We start from the raw sequence: 20,904 nt of genomic DNA on the forward strand, positions 1-20,904 counted from the left end.
AGTTTTTGGTCGTTGCATGAGGAATGAGTTTTTTCTCCTTTGTTTTTGCTCGCGACGTATCAAAACAGTATAAAAGAAGCATGCCTTACTTTGTTATGATCGTAAATTTCACGATCTTCGTGAGCAAGAGATTGTTGGAACTATGTCGAAAACATGCCGAAAACTTGTGCTTCATCGTCTATGGAAATATTAGACCGCCGGTAAATTATTCCAAATTATCTTAGATATCGGAATATCGATAGTAAAAATTATTTAGTGAAGATTTTTACATAATAGTTTCAAAAAAACTTCTTTAATATTAAAACTCGGTAGATTTCAAAGCAAGGCTTCTATCAATACCAAAAGCATTCGTTTTAAGTAAATAAATAAAAATGCCGAATATTTATCAAAAGAATTATCTCTCAGAGTTAATTTTGCGATAAAAACGTTCTAAACTCGGATCGCCGAGGTTTATATCAAATTTACGACAAAGTACGAATAAAACGTAGAAGTCTACTGATTTAAATACTCTCGAAAATTTTCCTCTTGCAGATATTTAAAATATAAGTCACAAACAGACGGAGAATGTTAGATCGAAAAGTATTAATAAATTTAACAAGAAATACAAAGCAAATATATATGAAGAAACTTAAATCGTTCTTGGGTCTAAAACGCGCTTCACACAAACGAAGATAAGAAGGAAAAAAACAATTCCATGTCGTTAATGATAATTCCTAGTCCTTACACAATGTGACGAACGGAAGTGGATAAATCACTTGTAACATCATCAGAGATCGCATTTTGCGTGATACGTTTGGTCTTCAAGTTCACGTCTGCGACGCTTCTTTTCACATTTACTTTTTATTTAAACGAATGTGATAAAAACATATTCAACTTTCTCCTCCTCTTCTTTCTACTCGTATCATTTATTTCTAGGGGAAAGGGTCCTAAGAGAACACAAACGTGCCGTACAATGTAGAAACAATAAATTTGAGAAACTCGAAATTCGACCGAACGAAAAAGGAACCGACCTTGTGGAATAATATACATAGATCGATCGTGCTCGTGATTCGGCATGATCGATGCTTATCAAAGGTGACGATGAAATTTCGTGGACGCGTATTAAACAAGTGGGCCAAACTTCCGCACACGTTCGTGTTTATTGCACGTGACTGGCATCGTGGAACATTTTTGCGCGCTCTTTCGCGTGCCGATATAGGTTCAAGCGCGTGCCATAAAAAAGAAAATTTGCACTGTCACGCGAATTGCAAGCACGTCGCCCCTAATCACTAATTATAAAACAATTTGTCTGAAGTTGCAGGAGTTAAACGGAAATTATTTACACTTGGTGTTGACAGAGCTGAAAAAAAGTTGGCGTGTTCTCGTTGCAATGTAAATTAACCTTTCTAGCGATCTAAATAAAGATTCATTTTTTCAATCCCTTCTCGACATTTTTATGAGTTTTAGAGTTTTACAATCCTGAGAATCTTTAACATAATGACTGTCACGTCAGACATATTTGGTTGATGCTCCGGCAAGGACCCATCGCTCATTGTTGAATTACTGGGTTATCATGTACAGGAATGATCACTACATGCGGTACAGTATTATTTCGCTCCATACGTCTACCGTGTACAAACATCTTTCAAAAGTTTCATCTTTCGTCTGTCGTACACACCGCGATAAAAGTTTCCTGATAATCTGTATGCCAAAAAAGTACACGCTGACCTGGAAACCTCGAGCATTATCAAAAGCAGCGATTGCAGACGCTTCAACAAACTTTGCTGTGTCTCGTTACCGTGCTTTCACGTTCGCACTATAAAAAGACCTGGCAATAAAGCGCGGAAGAAAAAGAAAAAGCGAAAGAAAGGGGAATAAACACACGACAGTTATCAGCCGAGATGAGTGGCCACGTCAATTAACATGCAACCAACGCGCGACTTACAATTCACGCGAGGTAATTCCTGAGTTGATCGTCGATAGATCCGAAGTGTCTGTTTCCGTGCTCGTTACCGCGGTGACACGATCGGTCGCCTAATAAGCGTACACCGCGGAATGTTGGGCGATTTTATGGATTCCAACGTGGTCCTTTGGAGATCGTGGCTGCTCGATTGAGACATTAACCCGCAACGGGCGAAAGAACGCGAGAGCCTAACGAGACACACGTAAGGATTTACGTAAAGGAGCGCAGCACGCGTCCCGCGACGTAACAGAGTTATTTTCGAACTCGCGAATCGCGAGCAAAAATCTCGCGCGCCGTCTCTACAGCCACGCGAACGAGAAGACCTGTTGCGAATACCTATTTCATAGAGTCACCGCGGAATCGATCGGTAAAAAGCAGGTTTTCCCAAGCTCGTTTCCGTTTACGACTGCGAACAAGCGATCGTATCGCGTTGCATCAGTGGTATTACGAAAAAATTATTTAATTGGACAACTTGATGGAAATATTGGTCGACGACGCGAGAATTCTTGCCTCAAATGGATTAGAATCCTGTTCCAAGTAACTTCTGTCGTATTGTTACTAATGATTAACCTCTACGATCTAACATCGCTATTGTGAATAGATCCATACAGAGGTTGTCGTAAGCATTTATTATATCAAGACACGACAAATTGTCAAATATTGGATGGATACGATGTATGACAATATTGTTCGATCATAGAGTATCAAGGGATTGTGAAAGAGTTAATTTGAAAACGTGATTTCCTGGGTGAATAACATTAAAAGTGTTTGGCAACACCGATAATCGAGGATTGAGAGTCATATCGTTAATGTGCCGATTCTTCAAAGGTAGATTGCTTACTCATCTTCGTCGATCAAAGGAATCTCTTCTATAATCAATTAGTACCTTTTGTCAGTAGATCGTACGACACGGAACATTAACAAAGCCTTCCATTCTGGTGACTGTATGAAATCACTGGATTAAATTCGAAATTTTCGATGACGAACTTAAATATTTGTAAAACTGGTTTTTACACTTTACGCAATTATAAGGCAAAGCTTGTGGATGGTTTAGATAATTTATAAAAAACTAGAACGAATGTTAAATCCTAATATTTGACGATCCTGAAATTGGCAAATGTGTCCTGGTTTCTTTACGAAGGCAGTTTCTAACGTTCCATTAACACGAATTAGCTTCGTTAGCGATCAGAATAACTACAATTGTAAATAGAAGATCTAGTTTGGTAACGGCGCGTTCACATGCTTGGAGGAAATCTAATCACAATGTTGACGAAAGACGGTGAAAAAGGACACAGTTTACACTCGAGAACCTCGAATATTATTAACACATATCGTGGCTGTCGCGTAAAAATACGAATTCCGTAGACTACCTGTCAAATGTCAGCGAAGCAGAAACAAAACGATACGTCACCCTATTTCTTAAACTTTTCTTCAAAACTTGTGTCCTTTCAAAAATAAAACGCACCAGCTGAATCCTCTAGACGTAATACAATATCCTACGACTTTTCCTCAAGGAAACTTCGATATTACTTTATTCCTGTAAGTTATTTTGTTTGTTTATATCATAACTCTTCCCTGACTCAAATAATCCTAATATAGAAGTACGCTAATCATTTCCGCGTTTCTTATATTTTCTGTTGTCCGATCGAAGCTACGCGATATTTTCTCGTTCCTTCGTTATAACATTTCAGACTAATGATCTCTCCTAATATATCTGCAACAAATTTAATTCTTCCATAGAAAATTCAAAATCGAAACTGCTTCGAATAATCGTAAGTTACTAAATTACCACTCGCAACAACATAAAAGGTCCCACTTCCAAATCATCGGGAACACTGAAGCCACAAAATCCGCCTCGGTGTAGGAGTAATTTCTAATCACTCATCGACGATGAGGAGGTGGAAAGCGCGGCGATTTTCCTATGATCGCGGTTTATTCCCGCCGCGTGGACCAATTCCAACGTGGTGAACGTGGGGAGAGGCGCGTATCGGGCGCAAAAAGGAAGGGTGGAAGAGGCGTGCAAGCGGAACAACGTGATCGCGTCTGGCGCGGCAGTCGTAGGAGAGCCTCGTGACACACACGATCCACTTGGTGTATCCCTTTTGCCGCGAGTAACACGGTCGTCCTCTTGCTGATTCGCGGATCGTATCACAACTATATACACATATACACGGTGTGCACGGCGTTGGGCCTCCTCCGGTTGTCTCGTGTCGCGCGTTGGAGAGTGGGACACTGGCGCAGGGCCAGTAGGATCCACCGATATAAAGATCTACGGTCACACGGGCCGGGAGGTTACTCGTTTCTTCATCGTCGTCCAAGTGCAGCAGGACAGTGAGTGATACAGCGCGGTGGCGAGCTGCTTTCCCGTGTTATGGGCTCATCTCCGTGATAACAAGTCCTATACATCAGTTCTATTGTATTCGTTTCGTTCGTACTCCTTCAAATTAATCGATTGAAATTAGTTGGAAAGACTATACCATATCGCGTGTGTAACTGGTTCGCGTAGATGAGCGCTGAGTAACGTCGAATCGAGGGAGATATACTGGAACAGTGGATCGGAGCTTAGAAGAAGATCGTGAGTCCGCTTTTTTCCTTTCAAATTCATCGTCAACCTCGTGCGACAACTGTGTGAGGTCTCAGTGAAATAAAGTTGTCTTTGATCGTCTTAATCGTTGATTTATAACGTTTAGATTTTTGTGAAGCAACGTAATAAAAGTACGTAGAATCGTTGACGCGTATTTTGGTATCGATCGAGAGAATTAGAACGACGTAATATCGTTTCGAAGTAAATGCTCTTTGGATATTACGACAATTACGATAAAGAAAGGCTAACGAAGACACGCGCGCCTGTTTTCTGGTACTCGAATTGGCGCGTCTTTGCGACTGCATACTGCTCAGGAAATTTATATAACGGACACGATCGGCATAGCTACTCGTGAATCATCGTCGAATAGCGGTTCACGTGTCGCGAGCCTACAACGAGCCAGGTAAAAGATCGGAGTCCTTGCATTTTCCGGCATGAATATTTATCGACAAGATTTTTTTCTTCTTTTTATCGAACGGACGTACACGATAATTGTTAGTCAGCAGGGGATAAATATCGTGCCGGAGGAACAAAGTCGTTGGCGATCGGTTTGTCGGTATGACCGGACGCGTAGAAACGACAGACGATAGAGAGAACCGGATCGTGAGACTCGCGTGTAATGAATGATCGATGCTGTGGCTAATATTATTCCAAACAGGCCGGAGTGCTTTCACAAATCGACGACGGAAAATATTCCCGTACAGCTTGTGACATTTAGACACGCGCGATAACATACCGTAGCTACCGATCGCCGACTACCGGTTGATCGAATTTATAGTACCTTTCTTCTTATCGGACGAACGAAAATGTCGTGACACTTCCGAGAAACAGGTTCGTTCGAACGCGTGGAATTATGCTCGACGGGATGTGGATTATTATTGTTCGTTGGAAGAGAGCAGACTCGTAGAAGGGGGAAACGTTTCTCCGATCCCCCAACGCGGAAGACTGTCGACCAGTCTAAAGAAAGAAATCGTACATCATGAAAATCTATAACGACACCTATGGAAAATCGAAGAAAAGGAAAACGATTCGTTCCGCTTGCAACGATTCTCACGTAGTCACGTCGCATTAGACGTCCACAGTATCCGGTCAGTTCCACGTACCGCGAAAGTTAAGATTTCCGGCAGATCGATCCGCGTATACGGCGAGGCCCTCGTCACGTGTCCGCTTAATTACAACGTAGATTCGTCATTAACACAGCGGAGATCGACGTGCTTCCTATTCGCCGTTAACCGGTAGCTTTCACTTTGACATAACTGCAACGACGAAAACGAAGGCAAAAACCGGCGACATATTTTTGAGAGGCTAGCGGGCAAATCGTGTCTAGATCGCGTAAAAATCGACTGGGGATATAATACGGAGAGATATATGGGAACATTTAGCGATTTGTAACGCGATATCTTGTATTAAATTTTTCTATAACTTTCGTTACACCTCTCTTCCTCAATGGTTTTCCAAATGTATCTTTTGACGCATACTTACGATGCTATTGTATCGTACTTTGGTACGTGTGAAAACTTTTATCGCTCGCTCTTGTTTTCTTGTCACATCGAAGGATTGATGGTCCTATTGAGAGATTGCGAAGGCATAATATACCACGTAGCTATAACCGCGAGTAGGCGGATCACGGATGAATGGTAAGTTGGGCTGCAAAGTATTCGGAGGATGCATACTTTGCTCCAAGATTAGATTCAGCTTGGAAGAATCATTAAAAGAATTTATGTAAATGTACCTTTTACGAGATTTTTATCGAATCATAATCGTGTTTCTATTATAAGAAATAAATAATTGGCTATTTAATTTCAAAACAAAATCTGCTACAATTCGCGATACATAATACGAAATTATTTCTAAACGATTAGGTACTTCTCGACTCTGTGTGTGTGTGTTTGTATTTCTAAAAAAAGTTCCTAAATAATTCATAGAATGCTATAAAACAGCGATTAACATAGAGATCAGATTCGCTAATGCAGAATACCCAAATCTTTGCCAGGATAAAAGATAATTCGAAAACGAAATAAATTTGTTTTTTATCACCAACCCATTTACGAAATATATTAATAATAAATAATTGAACAATGAAGATCTCCTCTGGTGACCAACACGATATTCATCGCTAAATGCGGATCAGAGGGCGTAGCACGGATTCAATTGGGCGCTCGTTCGTCTCGGTACCCTCGAATTAAGCGTGTCAGCCAATGTCCATTCGCCTATCGTTCAGCAATTAAATGGAATTGTGATAAACGATCGTGCTCGTTTCGCGATTATTAGCATCGTGAACTCCAGCAACATCGGTTGAGCAACGCGTCCTTGTTTCTTCAGCAGGTCTAAGATCGCCTCGCGCTAGACAGGGGCGGAGCAAATTACGATCTAGGAATCTAATTTCCTTCGAGTGTTCCTCCGAGTTATCGCATTTAGACCGAGACCACCGGATCAAGAAAAGTGTTATTTACGTTCAACGATCGACAGACACGTGCACGCGTCATGAAATAGAATCGTTGATCGGAGCACCGGAACCGCAACTATTTATCAAACTTGCGTAATTTTCCTTTCTGTCGAGTAAAAGAAAAATGCTATCCGCAGAGAGAAAGCGACAAAGCGTTTAGTAAATTGTGTTTCATGATTTAAACGGTTTATCACGGGGAATAAGGCGGAAACGTGTCTCCCAACGAATTCAAAGTTAGACCGAGAAATCGATTTAGTGTTTAATCGGATACAGCCCTTTCGGGTAAAATTCTAGATACATCTACGGCGCTTGTATAATACGATGAACATTCTATTGAAAATAATTAACGTTGAAGGCGTTAAAGATGAAATTCTTTTGCTTTTCTGGGAAGGGACAAACGCGAGCAAGCCCTTCGATGAATTACCTCGAAGCAATTCTATTAACGTCAATTTTGGCTGCGACAGCTTTGATAAAATGAGCCCGGTCTTCGAAGAAACTACGTGTTGCGTTTTACTCGAGCAAGGACTCTGTTATCTGATAAAAATGCCTAGAATAAAAGTCGACTGGGTAATAAATTGCGAAGCGAACGACCACGAGCGCATCGAGTCGACGATAAATTCTTGCGATCTGGAGTACGAGAGCTCGAGGAACGAAAAGAGGGACGCGACGAGTAAAAATATGTGACACGAACCTTGGCGTAACCTTCGTCGCGCGCTTTCCCTCTTGGTCCCTAATTGCGGCTATCAGAGTCGCGGGCGTGATATGACGACAAGCTCGGCAGGGTCGAGAGGAAACGTGGGAATGCGCGCAAAACGGAACACAGATCGAACACATCACAGAGAAACGATTCTCAGCCGCCGTCATCTGGCTGTGATTCATAGAATAACGTTATTAAAATTTATAAGTTAGTTAGAAACTAATGACTACAAGATATTACTAATCGTTTGTATTATTATCAAATTTTTGAATAGTCAAATTTTGTGAACTGCGTATAACGATAGAGCAAAGCTATGAGAAGAACCATGTAAAAAGTTTATTTCAAATTATTATACGACAACCATAAAACTTATGTAAGCAAAAGAAGATGAAGAAGATATCGAAATTACGTAAGCAAATTTTGCAAGGTTTATCGCGTTGTTTTATTGGGTCAAGGGATTTGTTACAATGGGCAAAGTTATGGTCGGTTCGCATAAAATATATCGCTAGGCACCACGCACTTGTTAACAGGCCAGGTGACGAATAATTGCGTTTTCCAGCCGTAACCAGTTGAATTATAACGCTCATTGACAGGACGTTTCAACTTACGCAGCATGAAGACCTTGGTCGAAACGAGGTTTATTAAATGTTAAAAATCACTGGACGTCCGACTAATCGGTGACTAATTGGAAGCTAACGGCTAATTGGTGGATATAACAGGCCTTGGGACCGATTTTTGCCTAAAACGGACGTTTTAACCAGGACGTCTACCTCATACGTGACGAAAGGTCATACATCAGAGCCGACTCTTTTCTCGAAATACGGTACCGGTTCGCGGTCCCTGCGTTTATTTCGAAGGCGAACAGGTGAGCGAACGAAGAGGAAAATTGTTCGCGTACATGCTGATGAAATTAGCGAAGCCGTGTTTATCGTAAGAATTACTGCCACAGAGGTCCATGGTTTGTCATTGCTTAGCTCATTGTCAGTAGCAGAGATTAGCGCGAAAATTATTCTCAAGCCAAGTCACGTTAAAAATAATTTAACCCTTTACGTTACAATCGACGTCAATGGACATTGATAACGTGCAAATTATTATTTCGTTTCTTTCGGATCGATAAAAAGTTGGAGAATAAATATAGCTGCGTGATGGCGCGAGTAATTTTCAAAGTATGAATGCTTTCCTTAAATTACTTGGAAAAATACACCGTTTCTATCGACGATCGAAACAGGTAACGCAGGAATAATTCAAGACTGGAGAAATCTGCATATCCTTGCACCGTGAAAAATTTCGTCATTTGTTTGCAATAATAAATCCAAAAAGGGGGATAAAAATCAAAACGAAAAATGACGATGTTCGCGCGATGGAAAAATTGGGCCGTTAACCTTGTCTGACCGGTACCTACAGCTTTTATAGTCGCAACAAAAACGTAAACCGGTATTGGTCGCATACGCTATATGCATTCTGATAAGCCTCCGTATAATGCGCGTCGGAATATCTTTAATAAAACGACATTTCTCCCTTTTGGTTAATCGTATTATGGAGAAAATCGCTTATAAACATTTCTCTTCTTTCTGGCGACAAATTGCCGAATGTAAATTAAAGATTCGGCATATTATTAAAGCTCCATTAAAACGCAACTATCGTAATTATGGAAGAAAAATTAAAAAAAAGGGTAAATCAATTTTTTCCTTATAAATATCCTGCAGTGTATATGTGAAAAAATTAAAGACATTTTGTGATATAAAATATTGATTTATAAATTAAAGCTATGATAGTGATGAAATAAACGTTGTCTAATTTCCATATTTCATATTTTACAATCAATAGAATAGAAGATATTCGACGACAAAAAAATTATCAAAACTGATTGTTTTTTTACAACCGTGATAGCGCCTCGAGCAAATCCTGTTCGTCAGAATCTACAGTCCTAAACAACAGAATGCTATACATGATGAGTCACGTACACATTATATCCGAATAGCTGTGTTCATCGAAACGGAGATGCGGCAGATACATCGCGTTCTCGCGTGTAATACACACTACCGTTAAAGGAGCCACGGGTGCCGAGGAGAGAAGAGAATAATCCAGTAGAGCCGCGGGATGAACGAGACGAGCATATTATGCAAGCGAGTTGCCTTGCAGTACAAGCCGGTCAATGCCAAGGTGTACAACTACGGTCGCTGATACTCGTCTCTGTTAGTCTCACGCCGGCAACCTCATCACCGATAACTTCGAAGCGAAAATCAACCTCGAATAAGTTCTTGAATCATTGATCGTCTGGATCGCGCGAAGGCGAATTAACGAGGCACTATGCCAGCTGGCCTCTCGAGTTGAAGATAAAGCAACTTGACGTGTAAGGATAGTCAAATTTTTCGAGGGACTTCATAACAAGAAAATTTCGAAACGAAGCGACGACCGACTTAGAGTCAAATGATTGAGTTCGAAAGGAAAAGAAACACTGAGCATTAAGCATTTAGAAAAGAGCATTAAGAAAAGAACTTGTATAAAAATGTTTCGGAAAATGAATGGAGGTCTGAATTTGTAATATAGCGGAATATTAATCGAACTTGGAAGAAGATTCGACGTGTACGCGCAGATCAATATTTTTGAAATTGTTTACATTCTTGCCGAGTAATTAATTCCAGAAATTTTAATAGATACGCGATACAAACTCATTAGCCAAATGTCTGGAATTCTTCGAGACGTCTATAAATATTTCGAAAGGCGAATGACGTCGGTTTATATGGAGGATTTTCAATTTTTACATGAAACTAAAATCATAAAACAAGAACTTGATGATTATTTAAATTAAATAGATATCACACAATTATTTAAATATCTTTATAAAAAAATTCGCTTGCAACACTTTTTCTGCAAAAAGTCCTTTTCTTTTCTAAAATTAGATTCCTCCATTTGAGAGATACTCCAATTTACTTTTAAACATCGTGACAAAAATAAGTCAAAGTCGACGCTGGATTCAGCTTTCACCGTTGCGTTACATAAATGCAAAGTCGCGAATAACGCGAATAGTCTGAAAATTTGGAAATCTGCGAAATTTCCTGCAGTTATCCTATTTCTTTGAACGTCGATGTTGAAAAAGAAAATTATGGAACGCTTTCCGTCTAACGTACATCATAAAATACGTGAATTGTACGCTTTGAGAACAAAAAGCATGAAAATAAACCAAACGAGACTAAATTCTAAGCAAAATCACAAAACGAAGAAAACAACTGTTCCTTTGGTGCAAGAAAAGGGAACACGTTCTATGTCAAAGGCGTGAGGTTGTCAAGAAATTATGACATAAAAAGAATCGACAGGTAGATGACGAAAGAAATCACAAATCTTGTCTTGTGGCGTGATAGACTGGTTCTTGATCAGTGCGACAGTGCAATGTAACAGACAATATATTTATGGGTCAATGACTTAGAAACCATAGATAAGTAATATGTTAATAGTTGGCGTAACATTGAATCGCACATGTTGTAACCATTATGTAGTTCCGATTCGATAAAAGCAAGTTACGTCTGTGGCCAAGTTTAGCTTAAACTCTAATTTCAATTTCAAATATTTACACTGGGAAACAACGATAAAAAAACGAAACTTAGATCTACCATCATCAGGTTATTTTCTTTTTCATTTATCTCATATCGATATATTTTTAACCACCAAGTAACATAATAGGCAGAATATTAGAAAGAATAGACATTTATCCTATTTTTCCTGTGTTCTTCGCGTTTGATTGCTCTAAAATATTCATCAGAGTGACAATTCCTCAAAATACTCGTGCATGATAACTATAGCTTAATAAGCTTAATTCCCTGATAGAGTGGACGAAGGAGGGTAAAGTCATTCTGTCATAACAGGAAGCATAGTTAAACGAGCGACGCGCCGAAAGTTGCTCGCAGGTGTTAGCACGGCGTTAAGGAATTAATGCTGCTCAGCGAGCACGACGCGAAACAAAAAGGAAAGTAGCTGAAAGCGTAAATCGAATTGGATAACGCGCGCGCGGGAGCCTTACGCGAGGCACGCGCGCTCGTCACACGAGCTATGCAACGTGTTGCCTCGGTATGGCTCTTTCTTTCTCTGTTCCTCGGCTTCTCACTCCTCATGGCGTTTCCGAGGTTTCAATCGAACGATATTTGATGGATAAATCGCTGTTGGAATCGGCTTCTGAACCGCACACAGCCTTTCACCGCCTCTGACGAACTGCCGCCGCGTCGTTCCCTCACCGCGATTCAATGCCATATCGTTGCACACGCTTTTGATGACCTGCATTCAAGGCCACGTGCTCGCGCGCGCCGTCAAACCGCGACCGAAAACGAGATCGATAGTGTGAACCTATAAAATTTCATTAATTTATATTTTTCTGACTGTAAGATTTCTATAGAGTGTCATCGAACTAACGACATAATTTTCAATGGGGTCAAATTGGAGACGTAAGTCGGACACGTATAATTTTTTCGTATGAAGGTTCATTTCCAAATATAATAACGTTGTCGCTATACTTCGTCGAATGTTATATCGAAGCTACCAAGGAAGTTATATGAATATCTTATCAAGAATTTACGTGAATCGCCATAACACCGAAGTCAATGCACGACAATACGTAAGCATCCGGTGACTGTCGAGTAAAGTCAGTGATCGTATCGAAATGATTAACACATCGTGCATTTGAGTTACATTTCCCAGTTTTCACAAACATTTTCAATAAATACGCTGTTTTATACGTGAACTTGCTCCCATACACAATGTGAAATAATGCGTTAACAATCTAAATATTGTGATAACAGTATCATTTCAAACGTGCTGCAGTATTGCACAGAATTGAAACAAACTAAAAAAATTAACTACGTACATTTGGCTATTCATTCCCATACCTACTTACATCTACAAAGACTATGATATTCTATGGTTACTCTAGACACTGAATTACAAACGTGACTTTACTACTAGCCGAGTACGCGACTTTCGTCGAGCTATTCGAAACGAAATCGCACGGATCTAGAATCGCACAGTGGCAGGACTAGAAAATCTGGCTTCGAGAAACGATATTACGGCGGGTTCGGTCGCAACGATAGCGTAACCGCACTTGCCACGCCACAGAGATCGTTCTTCTTACATCACGTTGCGAAAAGTCAACAATCCGCGTTGCGGAACGCGCGAAACCGCCCGGCGTACGACGTGTGTCAGTTTTACGATAGTTCGTCAAATCGATCGGCCCTTCGCGAGCACCGGGAGAAACGAAGCTTTTTCTTTCTGACTCGAAGGGCTTTCAATCCGTGACTAGTAGGATGAAATAAAAATCATCTCTACGGTGAATTTGAAATGTCGTATCTGAGCGGTTATGCTAATTATTTGTTTGAAATTTCGCATACGTTGCGCTTAACCTGTTGCCGAACTCCAGATAAATTATGAGTAAGTTAGCCTTCACGTTTAATCTATGATTTATTATTAAAGTCAAGAGGAATCTAAATTTTCATTGTTCTTGCAGAGTAGCGTGTTTTGAATTCAGCTGGAAATTCCTGATTAAATTAGATGAGAAGTAAATTCCTAAGAACGAATCTATTACATAAAAAGAATGTATCAGACCCATGCAAAACTATCGAGAAATTAAACTCATCACCCTGTTCTTAGAATTTCGTTTTATTCGAAGGTAGCGAATTATTAATATCAACGAACCGCGTCCACGCGACCACTGGCAATTTCTCAAGTCTGTAGGAAATTAATTTAGAATTCAATTAAGTAATCAGATCTGCTTACAACGAATTAACCCATCTCGTTAATGCCACAACTGTATTAAAACGTTTCTTAGTCCAATTCGCTGAAAGATGAAAACCGATTAATGAATCGATTAAAGCGTTCCAAGAAACACTTAACAAAGCATCTTACATTTCGATTGAAACTGATTTAAAAATCAGAACATTAAGTAAATCTATCAGAATGAAACTATCAGAGTGCCTTATCTATGATCGGTGACATCGTTGCCTGAACTAAAGAAAGCTTGATGCCGTAGTCCGATTTGCGTCATTTAAATCGCTTATCGAGTAAAAAGGCTGACAATGCGTGGTGCACGAAAGTGAAAGCCTTCGTTTCGAAATCGTTTTTCGTATAGCGATCTGAGCCAAGTGGATTCATGCTACCTGCCACCCGATCGAGGCGAACGTTCGACGAACAAGACGGTATCGCGATCCAGCAAAGAGGCGGCGATCGCGATCGCGTGAACCGTACGAATCTTAACTGGCAACGACTTCCTCCTTTCCAGCTGGACGTATCGCTTGAAAATGGCTCCACCTTTCGGAACAAACGTCCTTGAGCGAACCAGTGCACCGGGAAAGGTGATGAAAACCGGCCAGTCACGTGTACCATGCCGGCGCGAGCGGTTGTTCGCTAGCTTCGCCTTCTTGTCGCACGTTCCATTGATTTTCTGATCGATGTTTGTCCTGTTAAAGTGTCTGTGAACCGGGACAACACGTCAGACCGTTCGATAGAAGGAATAGAAAATGTTTTATTCGACTTTTACACCTAGAATACCGTGAATGCGTTAAATGGTTCAGAAGTACGTCTTCGTTCGTGTCTTTTTTTTTTTTTCACAAAGGAGAGTGAAACGAATGTTGTCAGTGGTCGTGTATTAGTTGGTGAGACGTTTGAAAGTGTTTCCCAAGGAAAAGTTAGACGATCGTGTCTCCAGGGACGTGACTGACCTTCGAAAGACGCGTTCTGGCGACAGGAGTCTTCCTCGTGGTAGAAGCAGGTCTTGCGGTCGCGAGGAAAGCGAACAGCTGACGCGAGAACAGCAAATGCGTTTTAAATTAGCGGACTGCTGCATTCGTGCCGGACACCCGATCTCAAAGTCATTGCTTCCGAGGTGGAGAAAGCAAAATACACGCGATGGTTAGCTCTCGATCAGGACACGTTGAGCGAGCAATCGTCGGCATGCGGATTAGATTAATCATTATCTGTTCGAGCGTCAAATAGCTTCCCGAAGAAGATGATTTAAAAACAGAGACGGAATTAAATAAAGCCGATTTCCATGCCGAGGAATTCCTTGATTCCGTCACGTTTTCGTTCCGTTTCGATTAAAAAGCCGCTCGCCGAGAGAAATCGCTGGCACTCGTGGTAAAGTATCATCGCGTGTGCGTGTGTGCTCGTTCTCCGTTTGAAAAACCTGCGTTCCCCTCGGAAGAAGCGCATTATTGCGTGTGGCAACTCGATTACACACCATTCACGACGTCCTGCTGAACGATTATCGTCCAGATTCGCGACCGCTCCGGAAACCGAGAGAAAGGTACTCTTTTATTCCCCGCAACATGCTATCAGTGTATTTGATAGTTTAAAAAGACGTTTCCGATATAACAGTCTCGCGGAGAACAGTGAAATCTTGAACCGACGGTGGTATTTTTTCAATATTTTCTAACAGACGAGTGTCTTTTTAATACGTTTTATAAATATTTTTTATAAGTTGCAAGTTTTTTATATCGGACGTTTTTTTAATAGCCTTAAGGATTTTCTTAAAACCAAGTGTCCTTTTTCCTTCCTTGGATCAGTTTGAAAAGATAAATTAGTTTCATCGGTGTTCTACCATATTAACATTTTCCAATTACGAAACTCTTCAACACTCACTAACTTCTCTCTAACTCGTCCCTCAAACAATGTCCAAGCCATCAATTACTCTCCCAATACCTCATTCAAGGACTATCGTCGTCATTCCATTTACAAAGGACCGTAAACAGCTAATTGCCAACATTACCATTATCATTCATCGTAATAAGAACAAAAACTGCAGCTTCATTATCCTTTTTACCGACGGCAATAAATCACAAAGCTCAATTAACTTCGTTTCAAACATCCTTCGACTTTCCTTCCCGCGAACGCATTCAAAGATCCGCAGGGATACGGATAAAAATAAAAAGCAGTAAATTCAGTTTCTTGTCGACAACGACAAAGTTACTTCCGCGATATCGACGACTCTGACGTTGGCCGTGGCTAAGGCAACGTGCGCTAGGCGAATGCAGAAACGTGAGCTTAGGTTTGTTATTCGGTTGCAAGCGATTACGAGCGTTGGTACTCCAGTGACCCGTGAATGTTTGTCGACCGCTCACCGACTGTTCACGAGGGAAAGGCGTGGTCCCCTCCGGTCCCACATTCCCATATTATTGCAATTCACGTAAATGGGCCTGACGAATTCGCCAATTTCAATCGTACGGTCTCGACGTTCCTCGAAAATTTAGCAACTGTTCGATGAGGGAACCTTTACTCAATTTCTCGCATTCCATTCTGCTGATTTTATCGAAATATATTTAGAAAACAGAAAAGTGAAAATTAACGGGGAGATTCCATTAAGGATAGGAAGAAATGTCGATTCTTCCACTGAGATCCTTGTCACGATTCTAAGAATATTATCTTCCTAATTTCATCGAACTCTTCTTTGGAAATTCTATCGATGATCCTAGGGGAAAGTTGCTTATTCTTTAAATTTACGAAATTTATACCGCATTACTGATTTCGTGGTACTGTATAGGAAAAGTATAATGTAAAATCGAAAGTTTGTACATGTAGATTCTCGTTCAAGCTCGTCATTCAGTCCGAAGAGTCTCCCGCGTATTTTAATATCAGTTTCTAATAACAGGAATTATTATTTCCATGCAATAGTTGAGAAAATGTTGCCGTTTCAATGGGGAAAGCAAAGTTACTCCCGTGGAACGGAAACACCTCCACAGAATAAACTTATACTTTCGTTGCGCCAGGTAGCAGTCACCGTATGCCTTGCGACGAACAACTCGACGAGAACTGCTCTAAAAGACACATGACGTGATTACAAGATTGAACGGTATTATCAAAATTACCGTACGATATACATCGCGACTGTAAATATAATTCACATGATCGTAGTCAAGCCTCATTAAGTAATTCATACGAAACAGTCGCTTTGATTTTTCTTGGGAGACATACATATATCGTATTTACGCAATAAAATACCGATCCTACGAAAGAAAGATGCCAATGCTATATGAACATGCTAGATTATAACATTTAGATATTAAGATACCGAAGATACTGTTTCATAGATATTAAAGTAAAAATAATGAATACCATTTACATCACACTGAACGAAACGTAAAGAGTTACTTAATTTCCGTTGCAGATGATGCAGAGAAGACTTCCTGTGCGAAAGCTCCTCTTGGTAGTAGTGTTAGCAACCTGCTTGTCGATCGTGACATCATCATCGAGCAGGGAGAGACGGAATGTCGGTGCGGACGAACCTAGTCATGGAGCAGACAGGACGCACACACCAGCCGGTCGTAGTTTCAAGTCATCGACCAGCAGAGACAACGAGATAACTACGGAAGCCGGAAGGAAAGTGTCGCACAAACTGATTGGAGGCCACTTGCGAGCGGATGCGAAGCAAGAAACGTTCTGGGATGACGGTATCCTCTTATCGTCTGCTGGAAACGGGAGGGAGACGAAGGCTAATCGTAAAGACGAGGATGACGAGAAGAAAACTCTCTCTCAACAAGTGAAAGAAGGAAAATACGGTCTAATACAGAACGAAATCTACGGAAGTCAACCTAAACGACCGGGAATAATCAGTTACTTAGGCAATCCGGAAGTACCAAAGGACACGATCGACAATTTAGGTGGTCTCGATGAGGATGAAATTTGGTTAGCCGAGAATCACGTATTAGTGTTGAGAGGAGGGAAATTTCCTGGCCATGAGACGCCGCAAGCCAATGGAGACAGCACGCCGACCTGGCCACCGATCGACAATTACAAAGCACCCAGGAGACAGGTCAAGATACCATCCAAGCCAAAGGTACCGCCGCCCTTTCCCATTCAACTCACAGAGGGCGGCCCGATACAGATTATCGGGCCGAATGGCACCAAGGAGATCGGCAATGCCACCGTTGACTACAGAAAGGATCCTTTATTTACCAAGGGATTACTATCGGAGGATGGTCCACTCTTCGCTGTTATAGCCAACGGGACTATCGTAATGTCCGATACGAATTCAAAGAACGCATCTTCGGAGGAAGAAAATTCAAGCGTAAAGAGTAAGGACGATAAGACAGATACCGTACCACCTGGCAGTTTTCCACCCTTCTATCACGCAATTCCACCTGGTGCAGTATTCGTGCCACCACCGAATAATCAGTCGGAGTATGACGAAGAAGATCAGTCTATTTACTATCCACCGCCATACAGTTTCCAATATCAGCAAGATAATACGACAGCTGTGCCACCGGGTCCTCTGGTTCCAGGAATTATACTTCCACCACCGCCGGACTTCTTCTCTGCTCTCGAGGACAAGAAGACCACGACGAAGAAGTACACGAAGCGACCAGAAACTACACCCGTACCAAGACCCAGGCCTACCTATCTACCACCTAGGAAATTAACTACGAAGCAATACAAGAGTTCCACTACAGTGCCAAACCTAACGCAAACCATAAAATCCAGGACGTCCATCGGTATGTCGAGTGTTACGAAGACGTACGGTCGAACAAGGTATAAAAATTTTACGGAGAAAAATTTCACCACCAAGCCCAACGTAAGGACAGTCCCTTATATAGAAATTACGACATCGACGCCGGACAAATCGACTACGCTTGATAACCCAGAATTCTACAACATCGGTTCGTTAACACAAAATCACGTAACCAATCAAGAAAATATACAGGAGAAGAATGAAGCGTGGTCGCGTCTAGTAACCAGTAAAACGATTCCGATAGTGACGTACTACACGTCCACGCAGTCCACCTTGGAAAGACCTGTGGAAGTAACGCCGGCCTCGATAAAGAGTATTATTACCACTAGCAACCCGGAACGATCGCCCAGCCAGGCTTCTTACTACTTTTACGAAGAATCTCACGAACCACCTTTTCACACCACTCCAAATTCGATTTATTACAAGACTACCACCGAATCGCCTTTTTACGAAACCGTGACGCAACCACGAGCCGAGGAAAAGAAAAAGCAGTATTACAACGTGGAGGCAATTCCGTCGCGAGAAACATCGAAGGACTACAGTATCAAGTTTATCGGCTCTCCGGTGAAAAATTCCGCGCCCATTCGCTACAGTGACACGACAGTCACGCAAAGCTCACCGAAGTACGAGAGCGGCTCGACGAGAACTCAGGGTCAACGAATGTTACTTGATCACGCGCCTCTTTACTATCAAGCCATATCTGCTCGTCCAGCTGTCTCTGTGCAGCCCTATTACACCACCTCAAAGCCACAGGCTTATTACAGGCAAGAGGTGAAATCAAAGCCGATTTATCAGTACAGTTTCGAAGCAGCGGACTACTCGAAGCATGGAAATCAAAGACAACAGTACGAGCAAGATCAAACTAACGTATTTAACGAGTATCAGAATGTTAAAGTCAATGGAAGGTATAGTAATCATCGATACGATTACGAGAATGAATCAGTGCCTCAGAAGAGAGTCAGGCCGCAACCGTATAAGAATCAACAGCCGATCTATCCTTCGACGACAGCGCATTCAGCGATAAGTACCACGGACAATCCTCAACATGCTTATTATACTCAACAGGATGAGAAGTTCCTGGATGATGTCACGAAGGAGTATTTCACCATCTTTGGCAAGAAGATACCGCATAAGGGTATACCGAGCACGACTCCCATGTATTCAAAGACGAACAGTATTACCGAAAGACCGGATTACGTGAATACCTATGTGGAGAATTACGACACCCCCGAATCACCTGTGTATAAGACACCTAAGGTTAAAGTGCATTACGGAGACCAATCTCAGAGACCATACTCCCTCAAAGACGACATTCTTGTCAACTACAGGCGACCTCTGCCTCCTATTAATCCCGACAGTGAATTCATCACGGTGGTCGATCCAAACCAACAACAGCCACCCAATTATAGAATACCCAACAGGGATGACCAACCCTTGGCAGCGATCCGCGCTTATCCACCGCAGCCACTCGTGAGTCCAAGAAACGGCCCACCCACCAACTACGTACCGGTCGTGGAATCTCCGGAAGAGCTGGACGACACGTATCCTCAGTTACCCATATCGTTGGAAGACGACATCAAAGTGAACTACCGCCACCCTCGACCTACCATAAATCCAGACGCCGAATTCATCGACCCGATTCCAGTGCAAGAGAACCAGCCGGAGAAGCCAAAGGCCTATTTCGCGTACAGATTGCCAGGCGATGGGGGTCACTTTTACTTCCTAACGCCGCAGGCGATCACGCAGAGGCCGGAGCAGAACGCCGGTCACCTCTACTCAAAGTCGAGAGGAACGAGGCTGCTAAGACGTCGACGGAGGCCAGACAACGTGTGATACGTGCACGCAACGAGGCAGCCGCACAATGCCATACCAATCATCGGGGACGCACGATGGAAATGCGTGTCATATGGAACGCGACGCGGAAATCAACCGTATATAGGACCGTAACCGTGTACCGTTATTAGGATATTTATTCTATGTGTAAATATATATACGGATATATCTTGTATGCGTAATGTACAATTAAGTTAGATGGTTATCGACGCCTTAGTTACGCTATATAAAATGCTTAATTTATGCGACCTAACTTCTCCCCTTCTCCTCCCCAACCCTGCTTTAGATTGATACAGATGCGATATTGTGTGTAACGCCGCTTGTGTGCGACGATAGGTATGCGCGAGTACTTTGAATGACCGTCATGTACTCGTGCGTTGTCTGTGATTAATGATCGATAGTAAATGCATACCGTGTACATATAGTTATGATTGACGATGTAGAGATTCAATTATAGAGCTTCCGAGTGCATTTTTCATAAACCGTATTACACGAAATATGTTATATTCGAACATAGAATAAACATTGCTTAGAAAGACAAAGTATCCTTCATTGTAAGCAAAATATTGATAAAAGCATGACATATTATTAGAAAAATCACATACATGGTGCTCACATTCGATTATAATATCGGTATTATTTTATGTTAATTCTTGTATGATACTCTACGAATTTTGTATTATTCGAGAAATTTATTGTAAATATATATGCGATGAATATAAGTGATGTTCTTAATGGATGGTATTATTATCGTAGGATTAAACTAGGTTGTAAAGTATCTTTTTTAAATAATACGTGACTTCCAATGTAATGACAAATGATTTTTAAGAAATCGATCGTTTAAAGTTGCATAAAAATAAATACCTATTTAAATCTAAAAAAATTCCAAGTACAATTTCATGAGCCCTTCCTTAGAAGC

At 41.4% G+C, this 20,904-nt stretch overlaps 2 protein-coding genes across 2 annotated transcripts in view; one reads left to right on the top strand and one right to left on the bottom strand.

The window, feature by feature from the left end:
* The window catches only part of Naa15-16 (N-alpha-acetyltransferase 15/16), a 45,042-nt gene that overhangs the window by 21,266 nt on the left and 2,872 nt on the right, over positions 1 to 20,904 (bottom strand). The gene's annotated exons all lie outside the window — the stretch shown is intronic.
* LOC139988817 (uncharacterized) lies at positions 14,038 to 20,868 on the top strand. The gene is made up of 2 exons (XM_072006584.1): positions 14,038 to 14,954; positions 16,812 to 20,868. The coding sequence occupies exon 2, from the start codon at positions 16,812 to 16,814 to the stop codon at positions 19,983 to 19,985; it is 3,174 nt and encodes a 1,057-aa protein (XP_071862685.1). The 5' UTR covers positions 14,038 to 14,954; the 3' UTR covers positions 19,986 to 20,868.

This window comes from Bombus fervidus, chromosome 1 (assembly GCF_041682495.2).
Source record: "Bombus fervidus isolate BK054 chromosome 1, iyBomFerv1, whole genome shotgun sequence".
Taxonomy (NCBI): Eukaryota; Metazoa; Arthropoda; class Insecta; order Hymenoptera; family Apidae; genus Bombus; species Bombus fervidus.

What these genes read in the sequence shown, in the direction of transcription:
- LOC139988817 (XM_072006584.1), top strand. Translation starts at nt 16,812, where the DNA reads ATGATGCAGAGAAGACTTCCTGTGCGAAAGCTCCTCTTGGTAGTAGTG.